This window comes from Talpa occidentalis, unplaced genomic scaffold (genome assembly GCF_014898055.3).
Source record: "Talpa occidentalis isolate TD23 unplaced genomic scaffold, MPIMG_talOcc4v2.1 talOcc4.18, whole genome shotgun sequence".
NCBI lineage: Eukaryota > Metazoa > Chordata > Mammalia > Eulipotyphla > Talpidae > Talpa > Talpa occidentalis.
In genome coordinates, this window is record NW_023601851.1 from 16,973,848 (window position 1) to 16,994,826 (window position 20,979).

Consider the following 20,979-nt stretch of genomic DNA (forward strand, 5'->3'; position numbering starts at 1 on the left):
GATAATGAGCACTGAGCGCTACCTGGCATGCACTTGCTGAGGAACTGTGGAAACATGTTCCAGACTTGAAAGTCAGCACCTCTGGGAATCTGCCCTGGAGGAAGCGCAGCAGACAACCTACACACAGGCTTGAGCACTGTTGATAGGCCCAGCACCACTGAAGCCTTGTAGTGGAATCAGCATGAACTTGAGATTTCGGCTTCTGCTTGTCCACATCCTCTGTGTGTGGTTCGGGGTTCATCCCCTCAGTGCACTTGACTCCTTTTTTTCTTGATAACAACCAAACTGCTTTTACTTCAGAATGACCAGTGAGGAAAACACTTGAAGGGGTCTGAAAATGGGGAATGTTGCCAGAATCTGGGGCCTAAAGTTAGGTGTATTGCTGAGGTGAAAGGTGACTCTTTGTCTAGAATTTGAGGTGAATGTTCACTTGGTGTGGGGGTTTCCTATGGTCAACTAACCTCGGTGATTAAGAAGGTCAGGGTCAGGACAAGCTGAAAGGGAGTCCAACCATGCGGGTCAGTGCCAGGGCTTTCGGGAAGGCAGCCCCACTGTGCCAAGTGATGGGAAGGGCTTCAGACAGCTTCCTAGAGACCAGGGAGTGTCCTCAGTGGAGTAGTGCGGACAGAGTACAGATAATCTGCCAGGAAATCTTAGAAGGCTATGCTTTGCAGGCCTGTGACCTCTAAGTCACCCGCCAGATTTATAGCTCATCATTTACAACCCTGTTACCAAGCTAACCAGCCACAGAGTGAGGTTGTTACTTTATATTATAATTTGCCATAAATACTTCAATGCTAACCTCTGTGCATTAAAGATCTCTAAAGCTTTCTTCAATCTAAATGTAAATTCCACTGGGAATTACTAGGTTATGAGGAACCTTGTTAACTCCCTAACAAGAGTTAAAGGGAAAAAAGATGTCACCCTGACAGCGTAGTTCCTTTTTATGTCTCTTTGAAAGAGTCAGTCAGTGTCGCTGTTCAAGTCAGAGCCCTTTGCTTCCCGCAGCAGATCCTGCAGGGTACATCGGGTGTGGGATCCAGCTCTTCAGCCTCAGAGCATTTGAAGAGCCAGAGCAGGTGGGGGCAAGGTTGGTGTGAGGACCCTGAGCGAAGATGCCCACAGGTCCTGAGGATGGGTGGGTGGAGGGGCCCTGCTGAAGGAACTCGAGGGAGTCATAGTCCTCGTAGCCGGCAGAGCCTCATCCCACCATATTACCAGCTGAGCTGATGAGAAGAGGCTTCTCTGCGGTCAGTCTGGTCTCCTGTCCTGACCATATCTTCTAGGTTTCGAAGATGTGGGGAAATGTCTGTCCCTCTGGCAGATGAAGACAGCAGACCTAAGAGGAGCAGGGGTTGGGGTTCAGTGATACAGCGGATCGGGTCAGGGTGTCTGCATGTCCCTCTCATGAGGACTAAGGAGGTGGTCTACAAAGGTGACCACCGAGTGATTCCACCAAGTTCAATATTCATGTCTCCCCTCATCTCAGCCGGGGATACACCTCATCTTGACTTGGAAACAAACCAACTTATGCACTGTGAAAACAAGTAGTGTCATCTTCTGTCTGTGAAGTATTTTATACAGTATATAAAGAAAACAAATCTGTCTCATTTGTTTCCTGGCCTTATACATAGTCCTTGAGGTGCAGATTCTGGATCACTAAATTGGTGGAAAATTAGTGGTTGGAAAGTGAAAAATAAGCTTTGCAGTTACATGTATTTGGCAAACTTATTTAGGATTCTTTGCTACAGTGTTGCTTGGAGACTTAGTATGATAATAGTCTTTCGAAACAGGATGAGGGCATTCAGTATTAACTGGTTACACATCTCAAAGAATTAGTGTTCCTTGGAAAATTCTAACTTTGAAATTTAAATCAAAGAAAAATGAGAAAATAAACTATTACTGAAATTCACAGAGATGTGGCAATAGGTAAACAGAAAACATTTACATAATAAATTAGATAATTTTCTTCATCACTTAATCCAGAGCAAAATAAATGCAGATAATAAGATTATAGATTAACTGTCTCACTAGAAATTATTAAGTCCTAAATTTTGGGTATTAATGGAACTTTGATCTATATAGAATCATGAAAGAATGAGCTTAGACTAGCTTTTGATTGACAAGGAAAGCAAGATTAATTCACATGATAAGCTAGAAGTATAAGGCAACTTCCTTGACTAGCTATAAAATTTCTACAAAAATCTTAAACTAAAAACATACTTAATGACAAGAAACTGGATGCCACTTAAAATTAGGAACAGGACCTCCCTTATGGTGCAGGGGTTAAAGAGAAAGGTGTAAGCTGTTGCCAGCAACTGCGGCACAAGTTCAATCCCTGCCCAGGTAGCTACCCGCATGGTGCAGAAAACCTCTCCTGTCTCCCCGGTGCTCCCTCAGCAGTGTGTTTCAGTCAGTCGGCCTGTTCTGCTCCCCACTCTGTCTCTGGTGAAACTTCTCACCCCCCCCACACCCTTGGTCTACACCCCAGTGCTTGTGTGCAAAAATTATTCTTAAAAAATAAAAAATAAAACTGGGAACAAATTAAAGTTGTCCCTTATCATCAGTTCTATTCAGTATTGTACTGGAATGTTCTAGATAATGAAATAAACAAGAAGAAAGTAAAAGATAATGTAGACTGATAAAAGAAAAATAAAACTGTACTCGTGCCCAGATGCCATTATTTTCAATGTAGAAAATCTCAAAAAATCCACAAAAATCTCCTGGAATTAATAAATGATTAAACAGTAGTATAAATACAAAATACTTTTATAAAAAAGAATCAATAGGAAAATATGCAACCTAGGGCTTCCCTGGTGGCCTAGGTTAAGCCTCAGTGCAATCAACACTGCAGCCTGAGTTGGGCCATGTGTAGTAGAGACCTCTTCTGTCTCACCAGCTGTTCCCCTCAGCAGTGTATTTCAGTCAATCCACCTGTTCTGCTCCCCACTCTGTCTCTGGTGAATCTTCTCACCCCCCACACCTCTGGCCTGTACCTCAGATGTTTCATGGATAAATAAATTAAATAAATATTTTTTAAAAATACAACCCAATTACCAAATATATGAATGATCTGAACACACTTCACCATAGTATCCACATGATAAACAGGTGCATAGAAGGATTTTAAATATAATATGCCATCAGAGAATTTAAAATTAAAAGAGAATTGTAATATCACCACATACCTATTAAAATGACTAAAATCCCAAGCACAACAACCCCAAGTTCTTGTGAGGATGGGTAGCAACAGAAACTCCTCATTTTGATGGGATTGCAAAATGGCACAACCACTTGGGAAGATGGTTTGAAATTGTATCTAAACAAACTGCTTTGTTATTATAAAACTAAACATACTCTTACTATATAATCCATAAATTGTCCTCACTGGTATTTATTCAAGTAAATTTTTAAAAGTAGTCCTACAGAAAAACCTGCATAGAAATGTTTGTACAGGCTCTATTCATAATTTCTAAAACTTGGAAGCAACCAAGATAGTCTTTAACAGATGAACTGATAAGCTGTAGTATATTCAGACAATGAGCTATATAGCTCAGTGGTCAAAAAAAAATAAGTTATCACATACATATATACATATACTTGTACCTTGAAAACATATATATGTGTGTTATTTTGTAAGTTATTCCTTTATCAAATGATATAAAATAAACAAGAGAAAGAGTGAAATCTAATGTAAAATATGGACCTTAAAGATAATGTATCAATAATGGCTCATCAATTGTAACAGCTAAACCACAGCAATGCAAGATATTAGTAAAAAGGAACACTGTTTTTGGGAGGTTGAGGGGATGTATGGGAACTCTACGATTTCTACTCAATTTTTCTCCAAACATTAACTCATAAAATAAAGTCTATTGATTTAAAACTACAAAATAAATAATTGAAATTTACTGAGATGTGGTGTGGCAGTGAGTGAACAAAACATATTTTTACCACATTTAGTAAGTTTTCTTCAGTAGTTTAATTAAAGACAAAAAAAATAGAAACGAGAAAATAATAAGTAATTCACCAGTATTTATCAAGCCCTATCTTTTCTGTAAGAGAATTTGTGTGACATTTAGATAAATACTCAATCAGAAAAGAATGGAAGTTCACTGAATGGTTGTGCCTATTAATAAAGTAAACAAGATTAATTTACATGTTTAAATACACTGAAAAAACAGGAAGCTTTTAGTGCAGTTCCTAGCACATAGTATATGCTCAACAAAGCTAACACGTGCTGGGTAGTTTGTGGTCTGTGTGACAGAAGTGAAACACTTAATGCACATGATAAGAATTCAGAGAACAGGGCCTCCCTGGCGGTGCAAGGGGTTTAGCACCACACTATGAAGCTGTCCACAGCATGTGCAGCACGAGTTCCATTCCCAGACAGCCAGGGAGCAACTGCTGCTCCCCTCAGCAGTGTATTTCACTCGATCTGCCTCTTCTGTCTCCCCTGTGTCTCTGGCCTGTAGCCCAGCTCTTGTATACATAAATAAATAAATCTTTAAAAGAAAAGAATTCAGAGAACAGAGAACTTACTGCAAACTGGAATACTTGTGATGGAACTGAAATTTGCACTAATGTTAACACAAACAAAAAGAGGATCTGATAGGCAAATAAAAGAAATGCAAGCAAACCCACGAGGAAAAATAGAAAGGTGTTGCACAAGCGAAACATGTCATGAACAGACATGCTGAACTCTAAGCCCCTCAGTCACTGCTTGCAAATATGTCATGGTGTTTCATTGCCAAGAAAGGCAGTCGTTCCAGGAAGCCATCACAAGAAGATTCTGTGTCATGAAGCAAGCAAGCCCACCCAGGGGAGCTGAAAATAGAGTGGCCTGAAGAAAGGCTGTGGTGGCGGGTTCACCCCAGATAGCAAACGTGGAGGTGCACAATGGTGACACAGTGTGACTTTGGTCTAGGCAAAAAAAAAAAAAAAAAAAAAAAAACACTTTTGTTCTTCTGTCTCTCCATTGCCTGACACTTCAGCAACAGGAATAATAGCAATCAAAGGGTGCTTCTTAGTAAATTTTATGATGTAGCCTGAAGGATGTTTCCTAAGTGAAGAACAAAATGAGCAACAGCACATAAACATTCAGACATTACAGCAATTTTGTTCATTTGAAGTTTAAAATCGCTACATAGTACTGCTGCTTTACCATAACCTAATCGTGGTAGTCATTACTTTTCTTAAGAGTTTTTAAAGATATAATCCAAATACCATAAAAGTCACCCATTAGAGCATACAAATAAATGATAACTTCACAGTTGTGCAAACATCACCAAAATAAAATTTGGAACATTTTGATCACCCCCAAATTAACCCTAGACCATTAGCAGATACTTCCCTTTTGCACCAACCCTTGGGCTTGGGAAAATCCAATCTACTCTGTCTCTCTGTAGATACCCCTCATCGGGTTTTTGGAATTAATGGAATCTTATAAGAAGTTATGTTCTGTGTCTTGATTCTTTGACTTAGCACAAGACTTTCAAAATCCATCCAGGTCTCAGAATTTCATTCCTTTATTTTTTTTAAGATTTATTTATTTATTTATTTATACAAGCACTGGGTACAGTCAGAAGCACAGGCGGGTGAGAGAATTCACCAGAGCCAGAACGAGGAGCAGAGCAGGCAGAAGGACCGAAGTACACTGCTGAGGGGAGCAGTGGGCAGCAGGAGAGGTCTGTGCGCCATGCGGGACCCTCACCAGGTGGCCGGGGAGCAGCCGGGATCAAACCAGCACTGCAGAGGCCGCGGCCAGCCTTGCATCCCAGCGCTCAAATGCTGCGCCCCCGGGGAGGCCCCTTTTTATGCTTTTTCTTGATGCAGCAGATGGCAGACCCTTTCTAGAGTGGATATTCTGGGGGCTTTGCGGTCTCCCCCGCAACAATAGGACTTTTTAAATTCCCAATTTCGATGTCACGCCCCCAAGAAGATGAAGGTGAGTGACAGACACAGAACCACCCCCGCACGCACTTGTCTCTCCACACTCTGACGACAGCCGCCCGCACGACCCCTGGGGACACCCCGTGTCCAGTGGCGCCAGAGGAGCAGCGCCCCGGGAGAGTCCAGGGAGGACTGAGAACCCAGAGGAGGCGCCGCCAGCTCGGACCCCGGCGCGCGGGGAGGACGTGCCCGGAACGCTCCGGAGGTGCCGAGACCATCTCGGCGCGGGGAGGACACATGGGTCACGGGGGCGCGAGGGGGGATGTCCAGCTGGGGACCCAGGATGGTCCGTCCCCCCGCAGAGCGCCACGTGACAGCGCGAGCCCCCGCAGGCGACAGTGCCAGGGCCACCTCTGCCAGGGCGGGTGCAGGTCCCCCCGCCCACCGCCGCCCCTGGCTTCTCGTCACCCCACAGGCCACTGTGGAGAGAATCCCCAATGAGCGCCTTGAGGACGTTCGCGCCCGATGGAGGAATCCACCCGCCGAGGGCCGCCTCCTGGCACCACCGGGTCTGGGCCGCCTCTGCACCCAGACTTCCCCCTGCCCCGGGAACCTCCCCCTGTGAGTTCAGGACTCAGGCCCCGGGAGGCGGCAGCTCCGGCTTCCCAGACAGCATCCCGGGAGGGCCTGGAGCCGCGGGAGCCTGCACATGGCTTGCTGCAGAGGGAAAACATTCCCGGGCTACTCAGCAGTGACCGCGGCGAGCGCCGGGGGCCTTTTCACAGACTTCACGTGTCCTTCACACTGTTTCCTCAGCTCACCCCGAAAGGCCGCAGAGCAGGGTGCGCAGAGTCAGGGCGAGACGGCGCACCGAGCGGAGTCCACATCCTCCACCCCAGCTCTCCGCAGGAGGACGGCCCCCGATCACTCTCTCCTCAGGACAGAGAGAGTCCACACTTCACCTCACCTTGGCCGACATGTTGGTCACTTCAGCCAAGCCCAGGAAAGTCTCATGACACAAGCTGGAAACACCACCACCTCTCCCCACCCGAGACTGCTTGATGCTCATCCCTGCTCGTGGGAAGGTGAACATCTCCTCCTGGCCTGCTCTCGGGATGTATTTCCTTTCTCTAGGGATGTTCCAAATAATCTTGCACACATCCAAGTTTTTACAGATTTGTTTCATGAATCTACACATATTATTAGTATTCTTCAAAATGATATCACAAGTCAGATTAATTTATAACTAAGGATTTGATAAGGTAACTCTAGCTCAAGTATTTGGCTTTCCAAAATACTCGTTTAATGAATACTTAAGATTTAGTTATTTATGCACACAAGAGCTGGGGTACAGGCCATAGATGCCAGGGTTGAAAGGATTCACCAGAGACAGAGCAGGGAACAGAACAGGCCGAATGACAAAATACACTGCTGAGGGGCGCAGCAGGCCAGTCAGGAGAGGTCTGAGGCACATGGCAGTCAGCTCCCTGGCCGGCTGGGGATTCAACTTGTGCACAGTGGCTGGCAGTAGATTGAGAGCACTGTGTTTAACCCCTGGGCCACCAGGGAGCTCCTTACCTTTAGTTTGAGGTCAGAAGTGTGACTCCTTCATTTCCCCCCGCTTTTAATCAGGAAACCTTTGGTCATTTGGGGTCTTTTGTGTTTCCATATGAACCTCAGTAATCTTTGTTCTATTCCTCTGAAGAATGCCATCGGGATATTTATTGGGTTGCAGTGAATCTAGAAGGGGCTTTGGGTTGGATGGCCCTTTGGACAATGTTGATTCTTCCACCCCATCAGCTGGGTCTTTCTTTCCATTTCTCTACGCTTTCTATTATTTTTTTCCACAATGTTTGATAGTTTTCCTCGTAAAAGTCTTTCACCTCCTCTGTTAAATTTATTCCCAGTTAATTTTTTTGCGTGTGCAATTGTAGGTGGGATGACTTTGTTAATTTCCTCTTCTAGTTCATTATTTGTACTTAGGAAGGCGTATGTTTTTCAATGCAGAGTTTGGTGGCATTACATACACTCACTCTGTCGTGTAACTCTTATTTCTGAAACCAGGGTGTCCCAAAGGCTTACATACATCCCCAAAATAGACCTGTGTTCTTTCTGCTCATCGCTTAACCCTTTGCACTCCGCTGTCCCCTCTCAGGGGACATTGGAATTCTAGCATATCACTCGGATATCCCCTTTCAGGGGACACTGGGATTTATTAGTGATTATGGGGAATTGAGTTATTTCAATGCAACATTTTGAGACATGCATGTTTCCCTGAAGTTTTATCTTGAAATGGCACAAGAAATTAAATCAAAATATCGTAAAATTACTAAGATATACACAAGAAATATCAGCGGGTTTTGTGTCGGACGAGAATGTGAGATGCGTGCTCATGACGGTCCGAGCACTTTGCGACGCTACTTGAAAAGAGCGATAAGGGGAGTTTGTAGAAGAGAGGTCAGTTTTCAAACATAGTGCGCACTGTGTAGTGAGATATATAATTACAAATAAACAAGTCTACATCTGGAGGAAAAGATTTTCAAAGCTGAGCTCATTTTGGTTTGAAGCTTCGAGCAGTACACATAGATCTAATGAGGAGAAAATCGGAAAAATGATTATTTTCTTAGTGAATAAATTGTTTGGTGAAAGCTATTTTGGTAAATATTATCTTGTCAGTTAGTAATAACAACTAGAAACTTTCAACCCATGCATTTATTTATATTTTTATTAGAACAATGGCAAAGCGTCCAACCACGAATGAGTCTCATAACACAAGTAGTAGTAAAGATGAGCTCCACTAATCAGCCTGCAATGCATATTGAGGAGTGTTACAAAACTTATCATACTGTACAAAATTATAAACAATAAAATATTGTTTTTTTTTTGCAAATATACATTCCTCGATGTCACCCAATTCATATAAGTCCAATATCATTATAATATGTTACTTGGTTCCAAAATTATACTAAATAATACGAGGGTCTGTAAATGCACGTTTCCGCCGCAAAGTAGAATCGGGTAGCTGGTATCCAATGTCCAGAATGGTTCAGAGTGCAAAGGGTTAAAAGTCAAACTATTCTTTGTCTTCTAGCCTGGCTACATTACCAAGACGAACATGTTCTTCCCGAGCAGTTCTGCTTCTCCAGAGAAAGAGAACCTCACAGCCCAAGACCGGCCATCCACCTCGGTCTTATGGGTACACTCCCTTTCATCCAGGGGATGAACTTAGGGGTGGGTGCAACCAAGGGAGATGACACAGACCTGCAAGTAGCACACACCTCTTGTCCCCATATCCGAAGGATAAGCGCCCCACACAAGAATGGACCCATAGCCTCCCTGCTCCGTAAGTCTCAGACCATGAAGCTGTCCACAGCCACTGCAGCAAGAGCTCCATCCCCAGCCAGGGAGCTGAACCACAGGGCGCAGAACCTCTCCTTTCTCCCCACAGATCCCCTCAGCAGTGGATTTCAATGGATCTGCCTGTTCTGCTCCCCACTCGTCTCTGGGGATTGCTCCCCTGCCCTGGTCCACAACCTGTCCCTGGAGATCAAGGCTCCTGTAGTGTCCTCACCATTGGAGCGTGGACAGTGTCTCTGGGCTGTGCTGATGCTGTGCGTCCTGACCCTGGGATGCGGCTGAGCTGGGCAAGGTCCCCATGGAGCACGGTGGAGGCCTCTCCTGGGCCTCCGCTGACAGCATCACCACCCACCTGGGCCGCCCACCCATCCACAGAGGCCTCACCCGCCACACCCCTGGATGCCCCAACACACCTGTAGGGGGACGTGACACAAGTCCCCTGAACCCCTTACCTTCAGAGCAGAGAGTGACCCTTGCTGCAACAGCCGACATGGGTCACATCACAGCAACAGACACTTCCAGGGAATGTGGCACTAGCAGAGGAGCGTTGTCTTAGCAAACCTGCAGGCCTCTTTGGACCAGGTCTGAGGTGAAGGCTGAGGGGCCCGATGCCATCTTTAATGGGCGCTCAAGGACACCTTGGAGCCTGCAGCATTGTAGAAAGCGGCCTGCGGCCTAGGGGTGAAAACTTCAGCGACCTCCCATGGCGCGTTAATGAATACGGGCCGTGGCACCGGCACTCCAGGTGGAGTTTGAAGGGACCAATGCACCTCCCCATGAATCAGGGAAGATGTTCTCAGGGGACAGACACCCCGTCAGTCACCGACCTGGAAACACAGGACGGGGCTCTGGCCGTAGAGATGTTCCTGACGGAGGAATCTGCGTAGAGGGCGCGGGCAGGGAGGAGCAGGCGCCCAAGTCCCAAATCCATGATCAGAGAAACAATCCCCGCCTGACGGGCCCCGAGCCCAGCCCTGTGGAGAGGACGCCGCAGAGCCGACACAGGGCACGACTGCAAATCCACAGACCGAGGCTATGTGTGGACATGCAGGCAAATAACGGGGGCAAACTCAGCGGGCCTCGGAGACTCGGGAGAGGCCTCAGGCCAAGCCCCTCAGCAAGAGACACGCCGCAGAAACCCCCATGACCAGTACCCGCTCCCTGCCCACCACAGCCATGGGAGCCCCTGCTTCTTGGCCCCAGCGGACAACCCTCGGGACTGTTCTGCTCAGGGAGCTTTCTTGTCCTTAATCCTGTGAGTAAATCTCTGGCTCTTCTGGAACTCTGGGCTCCACTTGGAAGTACTTTCGCACCAAAGACAAGAAATGAGTAAGAGCACACCCGAGGCCTCAGACTCCGGGCCTGCTGCACAAACTCTCCGCTCGGCATCACCAAGGAGCCAAAGAAACACACCAGAAGGTGCCCGGGGCCCCTGAGGGGGGAGTGGTAGCGAGAGTGACATCAAGAACTTCCTCAGCCACCACATTCCACACCGAGCACTCACCCCAAGCTATGAACTGACTCTGACAAAGACCACATTCAGGGCACGGCCAGCAACGGTGGAAGGGATTATGTTCTGAACAAAGAGTGAAGGAAAAAGATCTGGATTACATCATCACCTCCAGGAGGAATACAGGGGAACAAAGAAAGGGTCAGGGGAAAAAGACAAAACTAGCAGGCAGATGACAGAGCTGAGACGCCAGCAGGGGATGGGGCAGAAGAGGGGCCAGGAGGGGAGGAGGAGCACCAGGGCCTGGGGTGAGGGGTCAAAGGGCAGTGCAGACAGGACATTTGCAAGAATTATACAGAAGGGGAGCAATCCAATATTGCACAAAGATGAACAATAATTTAATAAAAAAAATTAACAGGCAAGAATCCTTTCCTTTAAAAAAATTTCAAGGGGCCTCAGTAGGCACAGGGGTGAAGTCTCACCACTATGAAGCTATTCTCAGTACTGCAGACATGAGTTCGATCCCTGGCCAGGGAGGTGACCCACGGGCACAGTAGACCTCTCCTGTGTCCCCACTGCCCCCCTCAGCAGTGGATTTCAGTAGATCCGCCTGTTATGCACCCCACTCTCTCCGTGGAGAATCCTCTCACCCCCTCATACCTCTGGCTTGCACCCCAGATCTTGTATGCAGAATTAATCTTCCAACAAAATTCCCTTATTTTGTAGAACTGGGGTGTAGACCAGAGGTTAGGGGGTGAGAGGATTCACAAGATACTGAGTGTGGTGACAAACAGGCAGAACCAATGAAATACCTGGCTAATGGGAGCAGCGGGTGACACAGGAGAGGCCTGTTGTGGCCATATGTGGGGCGGCTCCCTAGCTGGGGCTGAAACCCTGGCCAGAGTAGGCAATAGCTGGGGCTGAAACCAAGACCACCAGGGAGACCCTGAAAAACCTTCATCATGAAAGGTAGGTAAAGACATCTGCAGACCTCAACCTATAGCCAATAGCACACAGTTCAACGTTTCCTTCTAGAGGAGGACATTTTTGTGGTGAGAAATTCCAGCATTGGGGGGCACCATAGAGACTTACAGTACTGGACAGAACGTGACGACTAAGTTAGAAAACCCAGAGAGATCACTTACCCACGCAACATGCAGTGTGCCATGTAGAAAGACAGCTGCTGTGGACAGGCATAGCATCACACAGGAACTTAAGAGGATACTAGAGGCAACAGCAACAGGAACAGCAACATCATCAAGCATGAACTTGGGAGAACAGAGTGAACCAGGTAACTCCACGCAATTAGGATTGAAACTGTATGTCAGTTCCCATTGCTCTCAGCTGCATGATGTGGTTTGAACTCCTAAGTCTAAATATTTTTTAAAAGATTTTTATTCATTCAAGCATACAAGAACCAGGGTACAGGCCAGATGTGTGGGAGGGTGAGAGGATGCACTAGAGACAGAGCGGGGAACAGAACAGGCAGACTGACCAAAATACACTGCTGAAATACACACAGCGGCCCAGACAGGAGAGGTCTGCCGCACCATGGGGCTGCTCCTGGCCAGCCAGGGAATCAAACTCCCACCGCAAAGGCCACGGACAGCTTCACAGTGCTGCGCTCAACCATCTGCACCACCAGGGGAGGCCTGCCTGTCCACTCTTGACATTCACAGCATTTCCATCCAGTGTGGAGTTTGTCATGCGTAGTGAGGGCTGACTTCCTGAAAAGTATTCCCACTCTTCACAATCATAGGGATTTTGTCCAGTGACATCTCTGATGTCCAGTGAGAGCTTGCTTACTGGAAAAAGTTTTCCCACACTTTTGACACTCATAAGGCTTCTCTCCACTGTGACTTCTCTGATGTTTACTGAGGGATGATTTCTGGCAGAAAGCCTTCCCACATTCTTGACACTCATAGGATTTCTCTCCACTATGAATTCTCTGATGTGTAATGAGGTATGGCTTACTAGAACAAGCTTTCCCACACCCTACACAATCAAAGGGTTTCTCTCCAGAGTGACTTCTCTGATGTCTAATGAGATGTGTCTTATGGGAAAAAGCTTTCCCACACCCTTCACAATCCTAGGGTTTCTCTCCAGTGTGAATTCTCTGATGTTTATTGAGGGATGATTTCCACTGGAAAGTCTTCCTACACTCTTGACATTCATAAGGCTTCTCTCCAGTATGAACTTCCTACACTTTTGACATTCATAAAACTTCTCTCCAGTGTGACTTCTCCGAAGTTGACTGAGGGATGATTTCCATTGGAAAGTCTTACTACACTCTTGACATTCATAAGGCTTCTCTCCACTGTGAATTCTCTGATGCACACTGAGGTAACACTTACTGGAAAAAGCTTTCCCACACCCTTCACATTCATAGGGTTTCTCTCCAGTTTGACTTCTCTGATGTCTAATAAGGTGTGACTTACAGGAAAAAGCTTTCCCACACTCTTCACAATAATAGAGTTTCTCTCCAGTGTGACTTCTCTGATGTTTACTGAGGGATGATTTCCAGAGGAAAGTCTTCCTACACTCTTGACATTCATAAGGCTTCTCTCCACTGTGAATTCTCTGATGCTCACTGAGGTAACACTTACTGGAAAAAGCTTTCCCACACCCTTCACATTCATAACATTTCTCTCCAGTGTGCATTCTCTGATGTCTAATAAGGTGTGCCTTACTAGAAAAAGCTTTCCCACACCCTTCACAATCATAGCGTTTCTCACCAGTGTGACCACTCTGATGTTCAGTGAGAGATGATTTCCGGTGGAAAGTCTTCCTGTACCCTAGACATTCATAAGACTTCATTCCAGTGTGACTTCTCTGATGGTGACTGAGGGATGATTTCCAGTGTAAAGTCTTCCTACACTCTTGACATTCGTAAAGCTTCTCTCCAGTGTGAATTCTCTGATGCTCAGTAAGGTGAGACTTCCTGGAAAAAGCTTTCCCACACCCTTCACATTCATAGCATTTCTCTCCAGTGTGAGTCCTCTCATGTAGAACAAGAACTGACTTACGGGAGAACACTTTCCTGCACGCCTGACATTCATAGGGTTTCTTCCTTGTATGAGTTCTCTGATGGACACTAAAAGCAGATTTCCACCTGAAAGTTTCCTTATGCAGCTGACACGGGTAGCGCTTCACTCCCGTTTGAGACTGTGGATGTAAAGTGAGGGCAGTCTTCCATGAGTAAGTTTTCACATAATCGTTAGAGCCAAACAGCTTCACTGCAGTGAGATTTCTCTGGTATCCCCTCTGTAAGGAAATCTCAGCGGTGCCCCCACACTCATCAGGTTGATTGTCTGCTTGTGTTTTCTGATGTTCAGTCAGAACAGAGGTTTTAGAGGCCACTTCACCATATCTCTTATATCCCAAATTATTCTGTCCTAACTGGGTACTCTCACGCGGATAGGTGTGAAATGTGTTGCTGAGACTGGCCCCACTTTCAAAACATTCCTGCTGCTCGTGTTCAACATACCTAGGAAGATTCAAATGCACTGGAGTCATCTCCGCAGCTCTCCCCTTTTCATTACAACTGCAGCGAGTCTGTCCTCCTTGGGTTCTGTCTCGGACAACGAAAGGTACCTCATCACGGGTGTCCCTGCAATCATTGCATTTACGGACAATCCCTTCCAGAAGGGCTCCTCCAGGTGTGAATACTGTTTCTTCACTCACGACTTTTCCTTGTTCACGAAATTCAAAAGGCTGTTGAAAGTTCTGAATCACCTGGTGACTAAGGTGCTCAGGATACTTGATGGGTTCTCTCATTTTACTAAAGACCTCCTCGTTCTCTCCAGCATGCCCTTCATGAGGCTCACCAGGAATCATCATGGTCCTATGTATAGAAAAGTTCTCAGACATCATTGCTGAATTGTTTTCATTTTTGATACTATGGTTCAAACAATGAATTGAGTACAAATTGCTTTTTTCCATTAAGTCAGTTCTCTCGTTGGATGGTATTTTGCTGCTGGTGGTAAGAACTTGCCACACATGTCTGACCTGATTTGCAGGGCTGTCCTGAGTCAGGTGATCCACAGTATGGACATCTAAAGTGAGATAAAAATGACCATGTCTCTAAAAAGTAAGCATTCTGAGTGAATACTACTAAGCGGCACGAAAGTTCCTATATTACAACATAATTTACAGGTATTGATTTTCTGATTCATGCTTTTTGCCCGTAGTAAATTATGGGGAGAATAGATTTTTTGGTATTTTTTACTGTGGCATAGGGGATCTGGGGTGTAGGCCAGAGGTGCAGGCGTGGGGGTGCTGTAGGGGAGCGTGCTGTAAGGGAGTGTGTTGACCAGAACAGGCGGACTGACTGAAATACACTGTTGAGGGGAGAAGCGGGTGAGACAGGAGAGATTTGCTGTGCCAAAGTCGGTGAACTCCTTCACTGTGGATCAAACTCAGGCCATAATAGTGAGAGCTAAGAGACTTAATCCCTAGGCCCAGATTTTCTAATGCCAAACCAGGATAACAAAGCAGTAAATCTAATTTCACAATGGTTTTATAAAATCATAAATATTTGGTAAATATAGTCTTTTAACTAGAGTTGTCAATTTCAACCAGAAGCATTTCACCCAACATAAATCCTACACACTTTCTTTCTTAGACTGACCCTGTGCAGTTCTTGAGGGTACTTTATGAATAACCAAGTCCTGCAGAGGCCATGGCTTTCCCAGAAACCTGTGGACTGAGAGAACCAGTCATTGCCCAGGTACTTTAAGCAAGAGGCCTGCTGAGACACAAGGACTCTGCTTCTCCATTTCCTTAGTTCTTCTTTCGACCCCGGCCCGGGCCACGGTCACCTGCAGAGGTTCTCAGAGGCATGTGCTTCCCTCCACGGAAGAGACCAGTCAGTTCATATTTAAATATCATATCACATAAGGCTCAGAATCCTAATACATGCAGCAAACTCCGCCTCATCATTGTGTCCCACGTTCCTGCTAAGCGATAGGAAAAAAGTTCTGCATCCATCCTGTGTTATCAGCATTAAAGTCTTTTCTCACATCCTTCTGAGAGCAACAGCCTGGTGTTCTCAACGCACTCCCTGGAACCTGTGTTTCTACATTGTTCATAGCAGCTCCAGTTTTTATGTCGTGTGTGACTCTCAGCTACATCACACAGTCATCGATTCCTTTACCTTCCTCCAAATGATTCCCATGAGAAGGTGGAATTGCACAGGTCACACTGTTCCCCAAGGTATGAGCCCCCAACCTGAAACTCTTGGTGCCATGGCTTTAGAAACCATCACCTCAGGTTCCCCCACCCATGTCACAGAACATCCCTTTCAACGCTGAACAATTCTGGGTTCTCCTCAGCCTCACAATTACTATGAGGGCAGTCACAAGGCTTGCCCTGAAACACTACTCATGTTCTAAATAACTCTCCAGTCAACGCCTCTCTATCCCTTTTGAGTTAGTCACCTGCTCAGTGACATCTCCAATAGCAATACATAGCCTCTATCCCAGACTGCAGAGGGAACTATAGATATGACATGTCAGTGCAACCCATTCACCTCACCTGAGCTCTGAAAGAATTAATCTCTATAATGATGCGTATGGAACACACACAAAAACAACATCCTCCACTTTGTTTCACTCATGCTGGTCAAACATCCTCTGTGGCTTTACCTCTCTATTAATAAATGTATTTATTACAGATTCTTTCCTCAGAGCATATAACTTCAGAATGTAAAGATCACTTCTGTGAGTACTGTTGCTCTCCCCTCAGAAAATTTACCACTGGCTAAACTTCCCATAAACAAACGGAACGAATAAAAACATTCCTCAACAGGTACCTAAAGAAAATAGTCTATGAGAATACACTAAGAGAGAAAACAGAGAAATGTGATTACTGCAGAATAATCCCCACAGTATCAGGGACTGCATACTGGTTTAAGGACATAGACAACCATCATTAAAAGAGCAGTATGAAATTCACAACAGATTAATATTTGGAAACTGAATAAAGAATCAGTTTGATATATGCAGACACACTCTCCAAGGTTAGACACTGGAAAAGCGCCTGGCAAGCACTGCCTGACCTGAGAGGTCCTAGTTTGGGGGATTGTCCACAGTCCACAGCTGTAATCCCTGCTCTGACCTGATGCTCTCCTCAGGATTGGTAACACAGTGCCCTGTGATGAGAAACAGTGTTGGTCTTCAATCAATTTCAACTTCAGTCTTTGAAAACTAACAAATGCAGTGTGAAGAGCTGTGCAAAAGAGGCCAATCTGAATCTTTGCAAATGAAAACCGAAACACCCACAATGTACACTGCCTGCCATGTTCAACCTCACCAACACTCAGTTTCATAAGCAAGTGCACACTTATCGGTGCAGAAGACAGCATTGCACTAGTGTTACACTGGAGCTTCCTCACCTAGGGACACCAGGTGATTACAGGTCTCTAGCATCACATCCCGGTACAGGGTCCTCTGAGCTTCACTCAGGTACCACCACTCCTGCCACGTGAAGTTCACAGCCACATCTTCAAATGACACCATCCCTTCTGAGGGAATATTTCTCATCTCAGGGCCTGCAGCCTGGGTCAGACAGAGCAAGTGCAAACACATCTTATTTTGTGGGTCTTCGGTCCTGTATAGAATTCACAGTTGAAAGAGCCTCGCCTCTACATTCACCCCTTTGGTCCTACAAGTAGAACTATAACTTACCTTATATATTTGGAAGTGTCTATGATTCTAAGAATAAAAGGATGAATAAAATTGGCTCCTTGAGGAGCTGATAGCCTAGCTGGCAGGTGTGACAGACATACACCCGGCATCATGTGCTAAAGGAGCTTCATAACAAATGAAAAGCATGTGCAACTTTGTGCCAATATTTTACTCCTCTGACCTCAAAGCCTGGTATCTCCAACTCACAGTAAACAAAAACTGAACCCGAAACCAGGATGTTCAAGCAATGAGGTGGGAAAAAGCAAAGGTAAGAGATGTTCAACTACAAGCAAGTATAAACCAGAGATGCACTATGGGGTGTGGAGGGATTAGGGTTAAAATAAGGGGGGTGGGATGTATGGGGACTATAACCAAGATGAAAATGCATAACTTGTGCAGAAATAAAAAAATGATGTAAAATACATATAAAATAAAATTTTAAGGAAAGATGTTCAGCTGACAGAGTCAGAAGAAGACAGAACAAGTCATCACTTCTAAAATGGAAGGACAAAGGGGACGAGAACTTGGTAATAACTTGGTGGCTGAGGTACGAGGAATGTTTTCCTAATATGCTGTCCGCATGACGGGCTGGTAGACGCTGGAATTCCACACGCAACTGAACATGTGTCTGATAGATCAGGAAGTCTAAGCTGAAAACAGAAATTTGGGAATCAGGGCCTCCCTGGTGGCACAAGAGTTTAAGTCTCAGCACTATGAAGGTATCAGCAGCTGCTGCAGCACGAATTCGATCCCCAACCAGGGAGATATCCACAAGGCACAGCAGACATCTCCTGTCTCCCCACTGCTCCCCTCAGCAGTGTATTTCAGTCAGTCTGCCTGTTCTGTTCCCCGCTCTGTCTCTGGTGAATCCTCTCACCCCCTGCACCTGTGGCCTACACCCGAGCGTTTATATGCATACATAAAATAAATATTAAAGAAAAGAAAGAATTTGGGAATCTCCAGGATATTATTGACAGTTTTAATCACCGTAGGGGAGAAATGGTGACCAGAACAAAAGGTATCAAAGGAAGAGGAAAAACAACTGGAAGAGATAAATATTTCTTTTGGAGAAAGAAAAAAACAGATCATAGCAATGAAAGAGTTTTGAAAAATAAGATACACGGTATAAGAAAACAAACATCTTAAGAAATCCGTAAATTTATTCCATCATTTCCTTTCCTGTGTAATAAATCCTGTGCACCTCCACATACATACAGAATAGGAACCCATTAAAATAAATTTCCATTTGTATTAGCTAAAAAAGGATTCAGAGGATTTTTCCTCAACACAAAACAAGTCCTTGACAGCCACAGGCGACATCAACATTCCCTGTGAGAGAAAGACTAACAAAGATGCTCAGTGTCCCCTATTCACTATGGGTTTGGGTGACGCTACGTAACAACAACAACAAAAAGACAACATACATAAAAATGGTCATAACTAGTTATAATTCATTCTTGGAAAACTAATGAAAGCCACAGTAAAGCGACTCTGGAAAGGAAAACCCAGTTAGCAGACTATAACACACACCCGTGTTCACACACACAGGAGCTCCTGTACGCTGCCAGTGAAATGACAAAACAGTAAGCAATGCATGTAGCGGAACCAAGGGCAGAAACTCGCTGGAATAAAGAAACCCGGAGGGGTAAACAATGAATTAAACAAATGCAAAGACACAACAGCATCCAGGACATGATGAGCCTGCTGCACTGACAGCAACTCTCTCAAGGTAACCCGGCACATCCCAGTTCTACGAAAACAAAAGTGCATTTATTTACAGGCTCATTGATTAAAACACTAATACGAGAAATAAAACAACAGCAGAGAGAAGGTGGATGGCTCATTTCTGTGCACAGAAACTCACAGGGACCTCCCAGCAGGAGTGGGCTCAGGATGCCATAGAAGGACCATATGACAAAATGGGACAATACAATCCCCTCGTGCTTTCGACCCTGGTCAAAATGGAAATGTGCAGCCATGAGTAAAGGACTGGAATACACAGCTCTGCAAATCACATACCCAAGCAGGTCCTAACACATGAACGTTCTCAATACGATCAGTCACGAAGGAAAAATGAATCAGAAGTACAAGAGATGAGATTTTACATCCGCTGGGATCACAATGATTTAAAAAGAAAGAAAGGAACAAGTACTGGCAAAAATTGGGACCGGGCTCCCTTGCGCACTGTTGGGGCAAACATAAATGATGCAGCCAGGAGGGAAGACAGGAAGGTGATTCTCGGGAAAAGGGAACTCAGAATGACAGGAGGACCCACCCCCACCCCGGGGTGTTCACCAATAGCAGGGACAGCTGGGACGGGCAGAGACGTTTGCTCACCTACGGTCACTGCACCTCCAGTCATTACAGCCCAAAGCAAAATCAACCCAAGCCCCAGGTGATGGATTAATGGATAAATAAGACTGGAAAATACACATAAGAGATTATTAATGAGCCTCACAATGGAACTAAACAATGACACACACTACAATATGAATGCACTCCTGTACGATACCTATGAAATGACAAAACAGTTAACAATGCAATAAAATAAGAGAAAACAAGGTGTAATAAGACTCCATTCATACAGGTCTGAGTTGTCAAACTCTTGAAAATAGAAAGTAAATGGGGGACACAGGGGCTGAGGGACAGAGCAGTTGGGAGGGAGAGTTTAATGAGTACAGTATTTTATCACTGGGAAATGAAAAAATCTGGAAGGTGGTGAAGGCTGTATAACACTGGCAGATACTAAAAGCTAAAGAACACCACATGCAATAACAGCGAAAGGAGACTTTTTATTTTACATTTAAATAAAGGGTCAGGGGCTTTCCTGGTGGCTCAAAGGTAAAGACACTACCTATGGAGCTGTCCCGCAGCCACAGCAGCACGAGTTCAATCCCCAGCCAGAGAGCTACCCACATGGCGTGGCAGACCTCTCCTGACTCGCCCACTGCTCCCCTCAGCAGTGTATTTCAATAGATTTGCCTGTTCTTGCTCCCCACTCTGTCTCTGGTGAATCCTCCCCCCTCCCACACCTCTGGCCCATACCCCAGTTTTTGTATGCATAAATAAGTTCATCTTTTGTTGCACCTCCCCCTACAGTGACCTTTAGGGCTAAGCCACGGTCCCTAGGTCCGGCTGGGCAAGGAACCAGAGCGCAGGGGGAGAACAGCAAAACCCCCTGAAGACATAGTTAAGACGGAAGCCTGTTGAAAGATAACGACCACCAGGAGCCACTACAGGAATGCTGTCCACACGGAAACTTATCTCACCTTCTCAAGGCCCACAGACTTTATTCTAATACAACTGTCTCCCTAAAATATTTTCTCTTTCTCTGTCTAAAAAAGTCATTGGTTTGCTGATGAAAAAAGAACATACAAAATCTAATAACTAGGCTAATTCAAATGAAACGTTACTAAACTCTGTGTATTAATAGAACTGTTAGCTTAATAATTTCTCTGTTGTATGTTTAGCCTTGTTAGTATTAATCTTAATGATAAAAATATTACATTGTGAAAAGTAAAATTCACCCGTGCTAATTAATAGCAATTTAGTGGTGGTGAGTAGTTTAAACAAAAAGTAATCACATAAAATAGA

At 45.2% G+C, this 20,979-nt stretch overlaps 1 protein-coding gene across 1 annotated transcript; it reads right to left on the reverse strand.

Annotated features, from left to right (window-relative positions):
• Nucleotides 1-12,285: 12,285 nt before the first annotated feature.
• Nucleotides 12,286-14,997, reverse strand: LOC129146179 (zinc finger protein 883-like). The gene has a single exon (XM_054697709.1). The coding sequence runs from the start codon at nt 14,639-14,641 to the stop codon at nt 12,695-12,697; it is 1,947 nt and encodes a 648-aa protein (XP_054553684.1). The 5' UTR covers nt 14,642-14,997; the 3' UTR covers nt 12,286-12,694.
• Nucleotides 14,998-20,979: the final 5,982 nt, after the last annotated feature.

Coding starts and splice junctions, on each gene's coding strand:
- LOC129146179 (XM_054697709.1), bottom strand. CDS start 14,641: ATGGAAAAAAGCAATTTGTACTCAATTCATTGTTTGAACCATAGTATC.